Below are 15,153 nucleotides of genomic sequence, written 5' to 3'. Positions count from 1 at the left end.
TTGAATACGTCAAAGTCCTATCACATCACCCTCAGGAGTTACATTCAATGTTAAAAAAAATCTCATGAAAAAACAGTTGTTTTAACCTGACACGTTGTAGATTGGATAAAATGGTTCGCTGTTTTTGAAACAACGTTTACAATTGTCTCATACATTATGATGGGTTTAGAAGTTTCTGAAGCTCTGTAGAAAGCATTTAGGGTATTTTATTGGGAATTTTGGAAGGCTCGTTCATCGAAAAGTGCACATTTTTGCAACACTTCCTTTTTTGTGATTATATTTGATGATAAGCAATTGTATTTTGATCAGATAAACAACTTTGTCGAAGACATAAAAGCCCTAATTTCAAAATCGAAAAAGGTCGCATTATTATTTCGCTATCGCACTATGGGGTTTGAGGCGGCAAAAAGTCAAAAACTGAACTTTATCGGATCGCTTTTTTATTTTTACTAGTTAATAACTTAATATTTGACAAAGATATTCCCAGTTTTCAACTCATTATCTTGGATACTGAACGCACCACAGACATCAGACTTTGAATAATTTATAGTAATAATAAAATGGTGAAAAAAAAAAATTTAAATCACATATATTTCTAGGCAAAACATTTTTTTCTCTTAAATTTAAAATACACCATTTGAAAGGTTAAATTAAAAGCTTTCATTTGAATTATTCAAAGTTTTAGCACACTAAATTTATCTATGATAAAAATGAATAAATAATCATTTATTTCAAAAGTCAAAAACTTTAAAGCCTTGCCAAAAAAAATCCCCGCATATCCCCATACTCTTTTTAATATCAAGATCTAGTTTAAGGTCCATAAAATACAATGAAAAAGATTCCAGGCACCTTAAAGCACCGTTTTTTTTAGTTATAGTCAAATAGAGCTGAAAACATCATGCAAATGGGTAAACCCATTAATAAGTAGAAATTCAACAAGGTTGATGTTGGTTTGTTAATAAAAATGTTTCTCATGATTGATCAATCATTTCACATATTTTTCTCTTGAGTTTTATGAAATGTCTCGATGATATTTATCATTTAATGATCAATAAGACCAAAATTCGGTTTTCAAAAGAAATAAAAAGTAGGGTCAAAAATAACACTAAGCATCCTTCTTTATAAGTTGTTTATAAAGAGTTTTTGTATGAATTTATTATAAGTTAGTTAAAATAGGAATTTTTATACAAAACTTTCAAAAATTACAAAGGAGTCCAAAACACCTAAGCGTACTTTTTACCGCCTCATTGTATGAAACTGCCCCATAGTGTGTCGGTGGACCCCTCGGCAGAAATTTTGATACTAGAATATGCTCCATGTAAAACTGAACATTGCTGCTGAAGACATCAAATGTCTATCTCTTCATCCCTGGGCGCTATTAATTTCGTACAGCTAGATTGATGTTCTGCACCACTGTGCATTGATTGATTTATTATAACAACATTCAACAAACATTGCAATGCTCGCCACGCTGGTTGATCATTTCTCATGAAAATTGCAGCTCTTCCCTATCTCCAGTTCTAGTTGCTTGGTGAATCGCTGATTGTTCTGAGCAATATTTTCAACAAGCTCTAAAAAAATTTCATTGCTATAAATCCAACAAATTATTATTTTGCTTTACTTACATGCTCCGTTGAGTTCAATCGAAACCAAAATTCCCATACCGACGATAGAATTTGAAGTCACTTCAAATTCAAGTGATGAATGAGTGTTATCGGATCGTTCACTTGAAACTTTAGTGAGAGACAAGTGCAATGTACAAGAGCCACTTGAAAGGACGAAATTCGCTTTCCCTCACTTTTAAGTAAGTTCTCATGAGCATTTCTAGAGTGAATTTGAGTTCAGTGTATTATTTGAAGTAAACACCAGCCTACTTTACAAAGCTGTTCAAATTATTTAAAATTTCGACAAGCCTCGTTGGATAACTATTCCACTTGCGCTGGTAAAATCTTTCCTTCTATTGCATAAATAACTTTCTTTGAAATTAATAAAAAATACCTTCAAAATACTGATTGAGATGTTCTCAATCTTGGCCCCTGTTCCTAATCTTGCCCGTTTGCTAGTTCCTACCTTTAGCCTTCGTTAAAAATAAAAATAGTTCTCACAAATACCATATCAAGGCAAATTATTCAATGGACATTTCTTAACTATATTTCACTTTTCACAAGTCAAAAGTATGGAATGATTTGGGATTTTTGGGGTACAGATACATTGAAAATAATGCGATAACTTCAAAAATTGTTTGTATATTTTTTATTCTACATATATTTTTTTAATTCATTCAACGCCGGTCTTAATTATGACTATTATGCACGAAACTTATCTAATCTCCACTTTTCCATCATCCTTCCAGTGATTCATTCGTGGCAAATCTTCCTGGCTGTGAGTTGTGTGCCGAGCCTCCTCAGCGGCATCCTGGTGCTCTTCCTGCCCGAAAGTCCCAAATTCCTGATGTCCAAGGGCCACAACGAGCGGGCTCTGGAAGTGTTCCGAACGCTGTATGCTCTCAACTCCGGACGAAGCCGCCACGAGTATCCGGTAATGCGGCGAAACTTTTTGTCGGAAGCAATAACTTAAAAGTTTTCTTTTCTGTCGATTATCTCTATTTTTTCCCTCGTTCGGACAGATCAAGGAACTTGTCAACGAGCTGATGCTGCAGCCATCGCCGGAACCAACATCAGTTTCGAACAGCAAACCCGGTCCGGAAGATTCGGCCAAGCCCAAGGCCCCATCCGGTGGGCTCCAGCTGTTGACGGTCATGTTCCGGAGACCGCATCTTCGAAACTCGCTCCTAGCGTACAGCATCCAATTTGGCATCCTGTTAGGGTAAGAAGTTAAGTGTATCTTTTTCCCATTTTCGTCTTCGAATCTCGTTTGTCCTGTGCAGAATTCATTCAGTTGCTTTTTTGCAGCTCTCGAAAGTTTTCAAGATTTCCGTTCCGGAAATGGGCAGATAGCATCGTAAAACATTAATTGAGTGAGTGATTCGAAGACACTTCCAGCTGTTACTCTATTGAAAAATATTAGATTTTAATTTTAATTTGAAAATATTAAAAATCTTATATTCAACAAGTTGAATATTTTGACAATTTTGACAATTTTTACAGTTTTTAAAATTTTGTCAATTTTCCAATTTTCCAATTTTGACAATATTGACAATATTGACAATTTTGACAATTTTGACAATTTTGATAATTTTGACAATTTTGACAATTTTGACAATTTTGACAATTTTGACAATTTGGACAATTTTGACAATTTTGACAATTTTGACAATTTTGACAATTTTGACAATTTTGACAATTTTGACAATTTTGACAATTTTGACAATTTTGACAATTTTGACAATTTTGACGATTCTTAAAATTTTGAAAATTTTGACAATTTTGACAACTTTGACAATTTTGACAATTTCGACCATTTTGACCATGGGTTTTGATCTGTGCCTTCCTCAAATATTTAATTGAACTTTCCAGTCAGTTTAAAATTCTTAGAATTGTGTCGTTTCTTTTCCTTGCTCCGGCATAAGCTTCTCAAACGGTATAAGAAGTCGAAAATGCACGCTACAAGTTGTGTGATATCATTTTACCATGATGAGGAGACCAGGAAAAACTGCAACGTCAGCTCACAGCATCAGCTGCTATGGTGCAAGCAACTCCGGTCTTTAATTATGAACGATCCAATATCGTTCAGTTTCTTAAGCCTTTTGAAGTCACTCGAGTTGGATGAAAATGAAAAGGGTTGTTTGTTTATTTTAAGCTGACTGAAAAGTTCACGTTACTAAAAAAAACAGGAAGGGTGAGGACTAGCTCGGAACTAATTTGTGAAAGTGAGGGTGCTTTATTATAGGAATTGATGTAAACAGGTTTTAGGTGGAAAGTTCAAAGTTTCCAGTGTTCAATTACTCAACCGGCACAAATTCTGAGAGAGGCAAATAATCCACTACTTAACTTTTCCATCCGTCTTCATCAATTTCAATCAACAAATCATTCAGTAGCCAATCTTTGATTACCATCAATATAAGGTTGGAGACAGCTCATCCGGGTTCAACTTTTCCCTGTCTAAATAAGCCGGCAGGAAAACCGGCCTCAGTGCATCGGCACAATCCGGCAGGCCAGTCGGCTGAAGGACATGGTAAATTAATTCTGCCATTTTACGTTTGTCTTGTCTGGTGCCATTTCACAGACTCAATACGTTCCGGCTATGGGTGCCTCAGCTGTTCACAATCATCGATGAGTTTGACCAGGACCGGAATGCCGGATTTTCGAGAGACAGTGCCAGCCTGTGCGAGATGTTGGCCTACAAAGTGAACAAAACAAACATGCTGCTGGAAACCGGAAGCTCTGCGACGACGACGACGACGACACTAGAAGTGAGACCACTGGCGGCTTTCGACATGGAGGAACTAGACCTGGGCACTGTTATACTGTGCGAAGCGGTATGAATTGCTAATTGCTTCAGACTTTCTATGCAAATGGACAAGACCCTCGGACCAGATCCGGGTCCTGGCGTATGACTAACTGAAACCTACTCAAGGGGAATATTCCTTTTCTCTCTTTTGCGCCCGTTTTCCCGGAAGTACACAACAACAGACCACCGAAGGGAGCATGTACCTGAAGTCACTAATCATCGGCTGCGTCGGGCTGTTTGCCTACCTGGTCACGACAGTGTTGATTAATGCCATCGGCAACCGGAACATCCTCGGTAAGTTAGTTGGTTTAGTGGCATATCGAACGATTCATCCTTGCGATGCCGATGCTAACTGTATAGTAGCCGTAAACGTGAACTGCATTAATTCTTGATACACACCATCATCGGCAGTTATGCCGTTTGCGAACGTACGCTGCATACCGTTGTCCAGTTCAGCCGGAAATCCTGGCCTGAAGGGAGGGCGTCTAAAGAAGTTGAACTTGTCTTTTGGGCCTCTACACCCATAAAAGAGGTTGGAAAAATCCAATGCCAATTTAGCAAATCTCTGTGCCAAAAATGAAATGATGAGAATGGGGCAGGAATGGGAAACTAGAAACTGTTTTCTTTTGCCGGCCGGTTTACATACACACGCACAGCTCATCTTGGCAACAATAAATGTTTTTTTCTGTTGCGGGTTTACATGCACATACTGCGATCGGTACAATATTCGACAATATCCTTTCTGGCTGATTGTTTCCATCCTGCTTTGTCTTAAGATAGGGTATGGAATATGTTTTAATTGGTTTCTCTCAGAAATATGCAATTCGGTTGCGCTGGGAGGACACTGTCCTTTATAAGAAAGTTTGTTAATGCCGGTACGGTATAGAATCTTATACCGATAATTCCACCTCCAAGGAAGTTTATTATTAGTGGAGTAGAGTCTGATTTATGGGTGTACTTACTGACTTATCCAAGCTACGCAGACGTACAATTTGCCACGAAATTATTCAGTTTCAGAAACAGAGGACTTCAACAATAAATACATATGCTCCCGAAGAAGAGGTTGCAGAATTTCAATGCCGATAGAAGCTAAATAATGTGCCTAAAATTGTTACGGGTACACAAAGTCGAAAACTAAACAATATTAAACGATTTGTTCGACGTAAAATCGCTAAGACATTTTGGGAGAAACTAAGCGTCTCCACCAAAATGCACTGCTAGGTTGAATTTCGAATAGAGGAAAGAATTTGTTAGGCCTAACTGTAGAATGTAAAACCAACACGACACACATGAATCAACAATAAATCGAATTAATAATTGTAAGCTACAGCTGAATACTTTAACGATGATAGTCTGATTGGGGTAACTGGGAAGGGAGTCACACGTTGTTCGTTGTTTCGGGATAAATTTGCTTTGTTACTTTGCTGCTGAGATTGGCCGTGAATCCAATTGATCCTTCTTTTCTGGTCCAGGTAATGGGTTTGGTCTTGTCCGATGATTCGAACCCCTAGATTGCTTTCGTAACGAACAGCTAACTCCCATTTCCACGGATTTATCCCGGGTTTTGTCTAGACTTCGGGGCAGCACTTAAGGGTCAAAGTACGGATCCCTTTTTGGAGTCCCTTCCGCTTCTTTCCCAAAATAGAAAATCAAAAGGAACTCGCGACCGAGTCTCATAAGCTGGGCAAGATAAAAAAGGGTAAGTGGTCTTCCAAGCGGAAGAGGCGCTTAAGCCACCTGCTTAAACCGGAAGCGTGTCGAGCCTCTCGTTATATTTGGCGCCCAACGTGGGACGCGAGCTCTCGGACGAAATAATACAGGACCACTGCACCCAAATTTCAGCCTTACTCTAATCATTTGTTCTAAATGTTTCAACGCCATTGGCAAATATGACAAATAATTTATATGATAATGAAAAAAAAAATCGACACAAGTAATTCATGAAATGACAAAAGTATGACAAAATTTTAAAAATAAATTTAACAAATACAAGGAGTATTTAAAGAAGGTAGTGCCAAAGCAGCCCTACTCTAGTATTGGTAGAGTCTGCGACGAAATTACGACAAATCTTTAAACTTAACTTGTCTTTTTCGTTGATAACTCGGAGAATCTGCTGGAAATTTTCCACTTTGTAAGCATGTTAAGAAGAATGAAGGATTGTTGTTTTTCAAGATCAGTACAAAAAAATGTGGATTTCTGAATAACTTTTCTATAAAATAGACATTTGAATTTCGAGAAATTTGTGGATTTGTCCAACTCAATTTTGTAAAACCTTAAAATAAGTTCAAAATATTCCATGAAATTTATCGAGTCAGTTCAGTCATAGCTCCTCAATTCAAAAAGTAATCAAAAACTACCAAAACCGCAATATTTTATTGGTTTTTTTTAGTAAACTGAGTTAACAATCATTTATCGATGTTAAGTGTTCTACATAAGATTTCTTTATTGTGAATCGATTGGATAAAAATCATACCAATCAGTTCAACACTCAATAAATACCAGCTTAATCTTTTTAAAGCTGATTTTTATTCATTTTTGCAATTTTAGCTTCGAAATGACTAAGTAAAAAAAAAAATGCAATCTTTAAAGGATAAACAAACTTCGCAACATAATCAATTAGAAGCCTTACACAACACAATAAAAATGAAATCTGAATTCATTTTCGTTTTAAAATGTGATTTTCTTTAAAATGTCAATATAATCGTTTTTGTGACGTCACAAAAAATCTAATATGGTTCTCGGCACTTCTTTATTATATTCCTTGTAACAAATATGACAAAAATATAAAAAACTAGCTGACCCGTTATACTTTGCTTTCCCTTCCATGGAAAAATTAGGTGCGTTCAAATTATTGGAATTTAAATATCGGCACTGAATGTTAACAAAATTTAAAGCGAACTACTTTTCATCGCATCTAAGGAAGGAACCAGGAGGGATCTAAGACACTAAATGTTAAAACACTAAGACATTGTTTTTATTAGTAAAATGTATGTTACATTTATTGAATATGAGGGTCTTCTATTATTAAAATGGAAGCGTCTATCAATACAATATGTAATTCAATTTAGTTAAAAGTTGTTTGTAGATTCAATAGATTGTCTCATGAAGTCAAAACACTTACGTGTATCAATTTTTAACCATAATCCTCGAGGATTGTTAAAATTTTGTCAATTTTTTCATTAATTTTGTACGAGACCCCCCCCCCCCCCTCCCCCCAGCTAACATGAAATAATCGAAATGATAATCCAAATCGAATATAGGGTAGGTGTACCCCCCTCCGTCGTATCCCTCTGATTCGTCGCAATTCAAGAATGCATGTTTTAGAGCCGAAAAATCACTTTCCACTTTAATTGGCTACTTCACTTGATAAACTTAAGCTTGTGAATTTATTTTCTATCACAAATTTGTCACTTTTAAAACTATTTCTTAATTTATTTGATATTGAAATCGCGAAGTGAATTGAATTATTGACGCACTCCGCCATATTGTAAAACGAACTTAGTGATCCCCCCAACGTGTTTCTTTGTTTTATCGCTTCCTGTCAATGCATATAACGATCAAAATCATAAAATTCGACAGATATGTGTTGAAATAAAATTAGAAAAATGATTTCAAACTAATCTGAGCTATATAAATTTGCCAATATTCGATTGAAATCGAACCGCTCGGGCCCCATCATTCGTCGTAATTTGGCGACAGGAATAGGAAACCGTTTTGCAAGAATTGGAATTAGACCGGTTCATTTTTACTATTTGCTGAACACAGTCGGACTCATAGAGTATAAACATAATGGGTTTCCAAGTAATCACAACACAATACAGTAATTTTGTTTATTTTGAAGCTAGGAACTTGATGCGCTGGGAGATAAGTGCAAAAAGTCTATTTATATTAATAAATTACTTGAATGTATTCAGCATTGCTTAGATGCATGGTTTCAAATTAACAAAGAATTGATGGATTTTTTAGCTTAGTGGTTGGTGTTTTACAAAATATTTACTAACAGTATCGTGCCTTATAAAATAGACGTTTGGGTGCACGCAAGAATATCTCCAACTTTCACATTTCTAACATTCAACTCCAATGACATTGTTTCTTCAAAATTATTTCATATTTTAAGATTTGATTATTTTTTGTTCTATTATCTGATGGCACTAAACCTTTCTCAAGTGTTTGAAACATGAGATACATCAATTGTTTAAAAATAAGACTTTTTAAACTTTTTGCATTCAAACTGCAATATCTCACATACGACCAAACGCTTTGCTCTACAGAATGGTCTGCAGTTTACAGAAATTCTCTAAATTGGGATCAACTCGAGGACAAAATTTCAATTCCTGGACCGAAAACCTCGATTTTTATTGAATCTTTACGATGCATAGAAAAACGATGCAAAAAATTCCCGTTGAAGGTCAAAATGACAAGAGAATTTGGACGAATGGATCATTTAAACTTTGAAATAAGAGTTCATGAGTCTCTGGTTTGGATCTAAATACAAGTTTGGATAAAAAATCGGTAGATATGATTTTTTGTACATATAATCGTTCAAAATTCAACAAAATCAAACCCGCTTATATTCTGATTTCTACCGTATAAGTTTTAATACTTGACTCATATTTGCTGCATTTTTAGAAATTCTCGGTGAATTTTCAACAAAAGATGTTTTGTCGTTTTTGACATATTACAATTTGAATGAAAAAAGTCGAAAAGTTTAATTTCAGTTGGATTACTCTACGTCATTTCCCAAAAATTTGAACCCAAACAACAAAATGTTGGAATAACGAAGCGTCAATTTCCAAAAACATTTTTGCAAAAATTTTTATCGCTCGCAAAAATACTTGACTAGATGAGCTGAACCAGTCTAATTACTCGCATCAACGTGGCTTTGCTTTGTGTCGATATCCTTCGCCAGGGTTCCCACATGCATAAGAATACACATGTTGACAAAACGCAAGTGTGATTCTGCCTCTCTTCAAATGTCTTACTATTCAGTCTCATTGCGTAGAAAAACATATAGTACTATTACAAATGTTGATGTTCTTTAAATATATGCAGTTACTGTGTAAATTTGTGCCATTTAATTTGTGAAAAATGTCTGTTTGAATGTTATAAAATCATATTTTACAGACAAATCTTGGATCATGGCAGCTCTGTCCGTTGGAGAGTGTGTTGGTACAAAATACATTTACAGGGTGGATTCAATTTGTACGGTCTAATATTGTGCTGCCTGCAATTGCCTTAGGCAAGCAATGGTACCTACCTACAAAAACGCTACCTTGGGATTTCTTGGCAAGTCAATTTTATTGCGACTTAGATCTTATTCGAACTTTGCAGTTATTCTGCGCGGTCGATCCGTGCGAAGTAAATAATCGCATTTATATGAACCGCAACCGCAAAATTTCAAATCTATACCTCATGAGGGAGGAATAGTTTGAGACAATTTCGGTATAATTGAATAGAAGGTATAATATTTTGCTGCCTGCAGATGCATTAGCCAAGCAATGGTAGACCTTTTTACAATAAAGCTATCCTAGTTTCATAGCTTATTGCGACTGGTTACTCGAGAGAACTTCTGCTGTTATGCTGCGCGGTTGAACCGTTCGATGTAAGCTGATGCCAATTGCGTGAACCGGAACCGCAAAGTTTCAAATGTATTTCTGAAGAGGGTGGAATAAATTGAGACAATTTCGGTCTCCTTGTACGACGGAATTAGGAACCTGGTACGACAATGAAGGAACTTGAATGAGGAAAATAAATCATAAATTGACTCAAAAGTACGTAATGGATTAATCTATTTCCTTCATAGTTTCATAAAACAGTATTCGAAATATAGTTCAATGAATAAATATCAGTTTTAAATCTACATGGAAGGCAATTCTATTGAATTGATGAAAAAAGCTTCCTTAAGCCGTTGTCTTAGGTACATTTACCCTATTAAGACATTTTCAATAACCATCGCAAACAAGTTGGCATTGAGTTATTTTCTATCATTCATTTACGACAAGCTTCGCCCGAAAAAAGTTGAATCGGATAGCAGCTGAGTGAACTCGTAAATATGTCTCCAAATAGTTGAGAATATGCTAATTCGACATTTACAATTTGAGTGAACTGATTTACCTACGATAAATGGGCGATCCTTCCTTCTTTTTTCCTTTGACCAGTTCGTGAACAGGAAATCTTACATATAGAGCTATAGCGCGAATCATATCAACTGATGAGTTGGCATCGTGGTAAGATACCGGACAGCCAACTCGGAGGACTGGTGTTCAAATCTCGGTCCGAAATTTTTTTTTCGTTTTACTCTAATTACTTAAAATTGTATATTTTGCTTCTTGTGGGGGAATTCGAATCGTTAAAATCTTGTCATTGTAGATATATCGCCTCCACTTTTGTAGCTATATGCTATTCTGGCAAGTTTAATACAATCTTTTCAACAGGTATATTTGTTTAAATAATTCTGTTGTTTCTGCGATATACCCTCTGAAATGTTTGCTGGGTCTCCTTTTCTTGGATTCTATTATAAAACCAACACTTATAAAACGGCTACACACAAAATTTCACGTTGATCGGTTCAGAAGTTTCCGAAAATTGTTCGAATTGTGTAAAATTTCTGGTTATTTTGTATGGGAGCCCCTCTTTTTAGTATTCGGAGGGTGTTGAGATTTGAAGCAACTTAATTTTGCACTTTCGGATCGAACTGAGAAGCACGGATTGACTTAGAATAACACTTTTATTATGTCTTCAATGATTGGTCATTTTATTACTAAACTTAAACAACGGAACTTAAACGTTTTGACTTAAACTTTATTTGCTCCCTCCAGCATCCACATGTCCGATTCCTTTTATGGTTGCTTAAGACTGATTGGTCGTCAGCTGATCGGGTTTTTATCAGCTGTGTGTAAACTTAGAGCACACATCAGTTGGTGCTAAAGATACTCTTCAAAGTGGCTCACGCCTTAGCGTGGCTTGAATTTACGCGTTAACAGAGGGGTTTGAAAGTATTAGGGGAGGAGCGGGCTATATGCGCCTATTAAGCAGAATAATGATTTAATCAAATATTATATCGAATATGTGTACAAAAACTATATACACATGAGCAGACATCTGTTTTCTATACATTGGAGTTATTTTTATGTTGAAATCTCTTTCCGTTTTTGAGAAATTGATTTTATTATAACTGTTGTCAAAAACGCCGAACCTCAAACCGTGCGGGCTAAACGCGCCTATTTATGTTTTAGGTAAAATTTCAGTTTTTTTTGCGATACTTCCGTATAATTTCATTGGAATTGCTAGAAACTGATAACATTCATACGACAAAGCTGAAGTTTTATAAAAATCTATGTCTTAAATTTGTTTTACTTCTGAGGTTCATTTGAATAAGAAACAAAATCCACCCAACTTTTTGTTTTGTGCTTCTTTATGAAAAAATTTTAAAAGTCAAAATATTACATCAAAAGGTATCAAAACCTTGCACGAATTTTTAAATTTTTTTGAGTTAGTTTATTCATAAATTTTTTTCTTGCCTTTTGTTCAAAGCGTATCACCCTCAAAATGCATTGATTAGATTTGTTGTCTTGTCAGCCATTTCGTCAAACGGCCGTAGGGTCATTTAACCCTATAGGCCCGTTTAGGAAACCTTTCCCCTATAGAGATCATTTCCGGTCTTGAAAATGGCTAGACATAAAATTTAACGTTTATCGGTTCAGTAGTTTATGAAAATGGTTCGAATTATGTAAATATTTTGTTAATTTTGTATAGGAGCCCCCTATTTTTGGATTCGGAGGGGTTTGAGAGTATTTTGAAAACCATCCCCAGTCTTGGAAACAGCGTCACACCAAGTTTCACGTTGATCGGTTTAGTTGTTTCTCTAAATTGTTCGAATTATGTCATATTTTTATTAATTTTGTATGAGATCCCCTTCCTTCAATTCGGAGCCATTTGAAAGTATTTCAGGAACCATCTCCGCCTCGAAAAGCCCTCATATACCAATTTTCACAATGATTGATGCAGTTGTTTCCAAGTCTATAGAGAACATATAGACAGACAAACATTCATTTTAATATGTATAGATGTGGTAAAGCTAAAAAAAATTTACAAAAATAAGACAATACAATGACAAAACAAGAAGAAATTAGGACATATAATTGACAATTCAATCACAAAACACGACATTGCTATATTTTACAAATGTGGTTCAAATATGAAAGAATTATGAAAAAAAATTGACAAATATCACAAAATTATGATTAAAATATGAGAAAAACTTGAAAATAAAATGACACAATTCCGACTGAGAAAACTATGGAAAAATATGACATAGTGATAAAAATATGACAAATATGGTATATGTCAGATTGTTTTCATATTTTTACCAAATTTGCCATATGTAATTTTGTCATGTTTATCATTTTAATTTCCATTTTTTATAATAATTTTATCATATTTGTCATATTGTTATGTCATAATATATTTATCATATGTCATATTTGTCAAATTTTTGTCATTTTATGGTCATATTTTTACCACATTTGTCATAATTTGTCATATTTATCCGATTTTATGGACCTAAAGAAGTTCATATTCATAACCTTCCGTTCCCGTTCTCAATAATCGTATAGTCTCGTTTTTCAGTAGCGGGTTTCAAGTAGTGTTTTTTTTTCGAGTCCAAATTCACAATTTGGAAAAATGGCCTGAAAAATGCCTGCTGCAATTATCAACAACTTTTGCTGACACTGACTGAATGCTAAAGCTGCATTCACTGATCGAAAACAGTGAGTGACAGAAATGCCTATGCGAAAGACGCTTTCGTAGCAGTCGTGTGAAACAAGTTTGTTCTGGTTTAAGAGTAAGCTATCTACCGACTGATAGACATATTCACAAAGCTTGCCGTAAATACGAGAATGACTGGGCTGATCAGAAGCTTTTCTATTTGTTTTCGTTTTCATTTCAGTTTGAGCTTTTTACATCCGTGCTTTCATATAACTTTCAGCACTGATGGAAACGATGAATGAATGAATTGATCCGCTTGGTCAATGCTGGGCGTGTGTATGTAAGCAGGCAGTAAATAGGACAACAAGAAACAGTTTCTAGTTTCTAATATCTTTTCCCATCATATTGGCAAATCGCCGGCCAAATCCCGTGATGAGCCGTGCAGAAATACTTTGACAATTAACCCTCGTTCATTATCTGGCTCAGATTGTACACTGGTTAAGCTGTAAGACGGGTCAAGCTGAAGGTAGAAAATTGTTGAGAGTTCGATCCTCATTGATGGCAGTTTTTTTTTAAATAATTTTCTTGTTTCTGGGATAAATTATCCAATTGGAATAAACCTCCATAAAATATTTTTCTTGTTTAGTTTGAATAATTGTTCTAGTTGACAGTTAACTCGACGTTTTCTGGCGATTCAAGTTTTAACAAGGCCGGTTGCATGGTTAATACGGAGAATAATTTTTGTTTTACTGATAAGGTCAGAAAATTCGGCATCGACGCCACTGCCAGCTTCCGGTTGCGAGCCACGTGATGCGTTGCATTCATTTTCGAAATAACTGTGAGCTTTGAGGCACATATTAATTGAATTCATAACTAGCAATTGACTGTTTCCTATGGAAACAACCGATGATGAATTCATTTATTATCCATGCTTAATTGGTCCTTTTTGGTACCTATTTAGAAGTTTGAAACAACAAAAAATTGAATCATATGAACAAAGTGTGAATATTATTGTTCTGATGAAAGCTGACCTATTTGGAAAGTATTATTCCTATATTTTCAACTATGCCATTCAGAGGTTATCACCTTTGGGAGGGCAAAGCTGGTTTTCATTTCTAACTCAATGGCCATAACAACCCTTTCAAAAACCAGAACACATTCATCAATCAAATCCGGTCGGTCGATGGAGTGGCTTTCAGGCGACGACAGGAACATTTGCAGCAGCAGCAGTTTTTTTTATGAAATCGAGCACTCGTTTCGATTTTGCTACCGAGAAAACCACCGAATGCAGACCTTTACACTTTATGATCGAAACCGAGGGAAATTTGTAGAACAAAAAACTGGGAATCTCATCCTGACCAACCGCACATCCAAACTCTTGCAGCTAAATATTTCTGATGCTCTCTCCCATAATCCATTTCAGTTTACGGCCTATCCATGGCCGGTCTCTGTGGGCTAGCCCTCTATTGGACGAAAACATCCGCCAGCATCCTGGCCCTGTCATCCGCCTACATCACGCTGGCCAGCATCGCCTCAACGGCCCTCATCGGATCGGTAGTTGCCATGTTCCCGACGTCGATGCGGTAGGTTTTTGATTCTATTTTTTTGTTTCCTAACACTGTGCAATAGGGTGCGTCGTTTTGCAACTTTTTTGAATTTCAAAAACCCTGTAGTTTTGGAAGTGTTCTTATTGGTCAAAACTAATGACAGAATTCTTGCAGATTTTTAAAATGAGATTTAAGGTACCCGGACTCTGATTAGAAATTTAGCATGGAAAATTTATTGTATGGAATCATGCCATCTGGTGACTCTTTACTTCTGGTAACCCTATTTTATTTCCTAGTGATAGAGAATCTTATGAAAATCACTTCATCAGAGCATTTCAACGCTCTAAAGTCAATAATTTTCTTGTTAACAAAATATTTCCGAAAATTGAACGGAAAATCTTTCAGTGTTGCTAGGTTCTTTTCATGAAAAAAGAATGCTCTGTTTGGGGCGTTATAACTATTTTCTCGCTACACCTACCGCTTTGCCGTC

At 35.8% G+C, this 15,153-nt stretch overlaps 1 protein-coding gene across 1 annotated transcript in view; it reads left to right on the top strand.

Annotated features, from left to right (window-relative positions):
• LOC129737543 (synaptic vesicle glycoprotein 2C-like) overlaps window positions 1–15,153 on the top strand; it is a 70,862-nt gene that overhangs the window by 43,470 nt on the left and 12,239 nt on the right. Inside the window, exons 5-9 of the mRNA XM_055728708.1 lie at window positions 2,354–2,538; window positions 2,627–2,826; window positions 4,186–4,438; window positions 4,593–4,704; window positions 14,540–14,699. Of these exons, the coding sequence (XP_055584683.1) occupies window positions 2,354–2,538; window positions 2,627–2,826; window positions 4,186–4,438; window positions 4,593–4,704; window positions 14,540–14,699 (910 nt within the window). The remainder of the gene's footprint in view (window positions 1–2,353; window positions 2,539–2,626; window positions 2,827–4,185; window positions 4,439–4,592; window positions 4,705–14,539; window positions 14,700–15,153) is intronic.

Source organism: Uranotaenia lowii, chromosome 1 (genome assembly GCF_029784155.1).
Source record: "Uranotaenia lowii strain MFRU-FL chromosome 1, ASM2978415v1, whole genome shotgun sequence".
Classification (NCBI taxonomy): domain Eukaryota; kingdom Metazoa; phylum Arthropoda; class Insecta; order Diptera; family Culicidae; genus Uranotaenia; species Uranotaenia lowii.
Note: the sequence above shows the minus strand (reverse complement) of the source record. Positions and strands in the feature narration are given on the sequence as shown.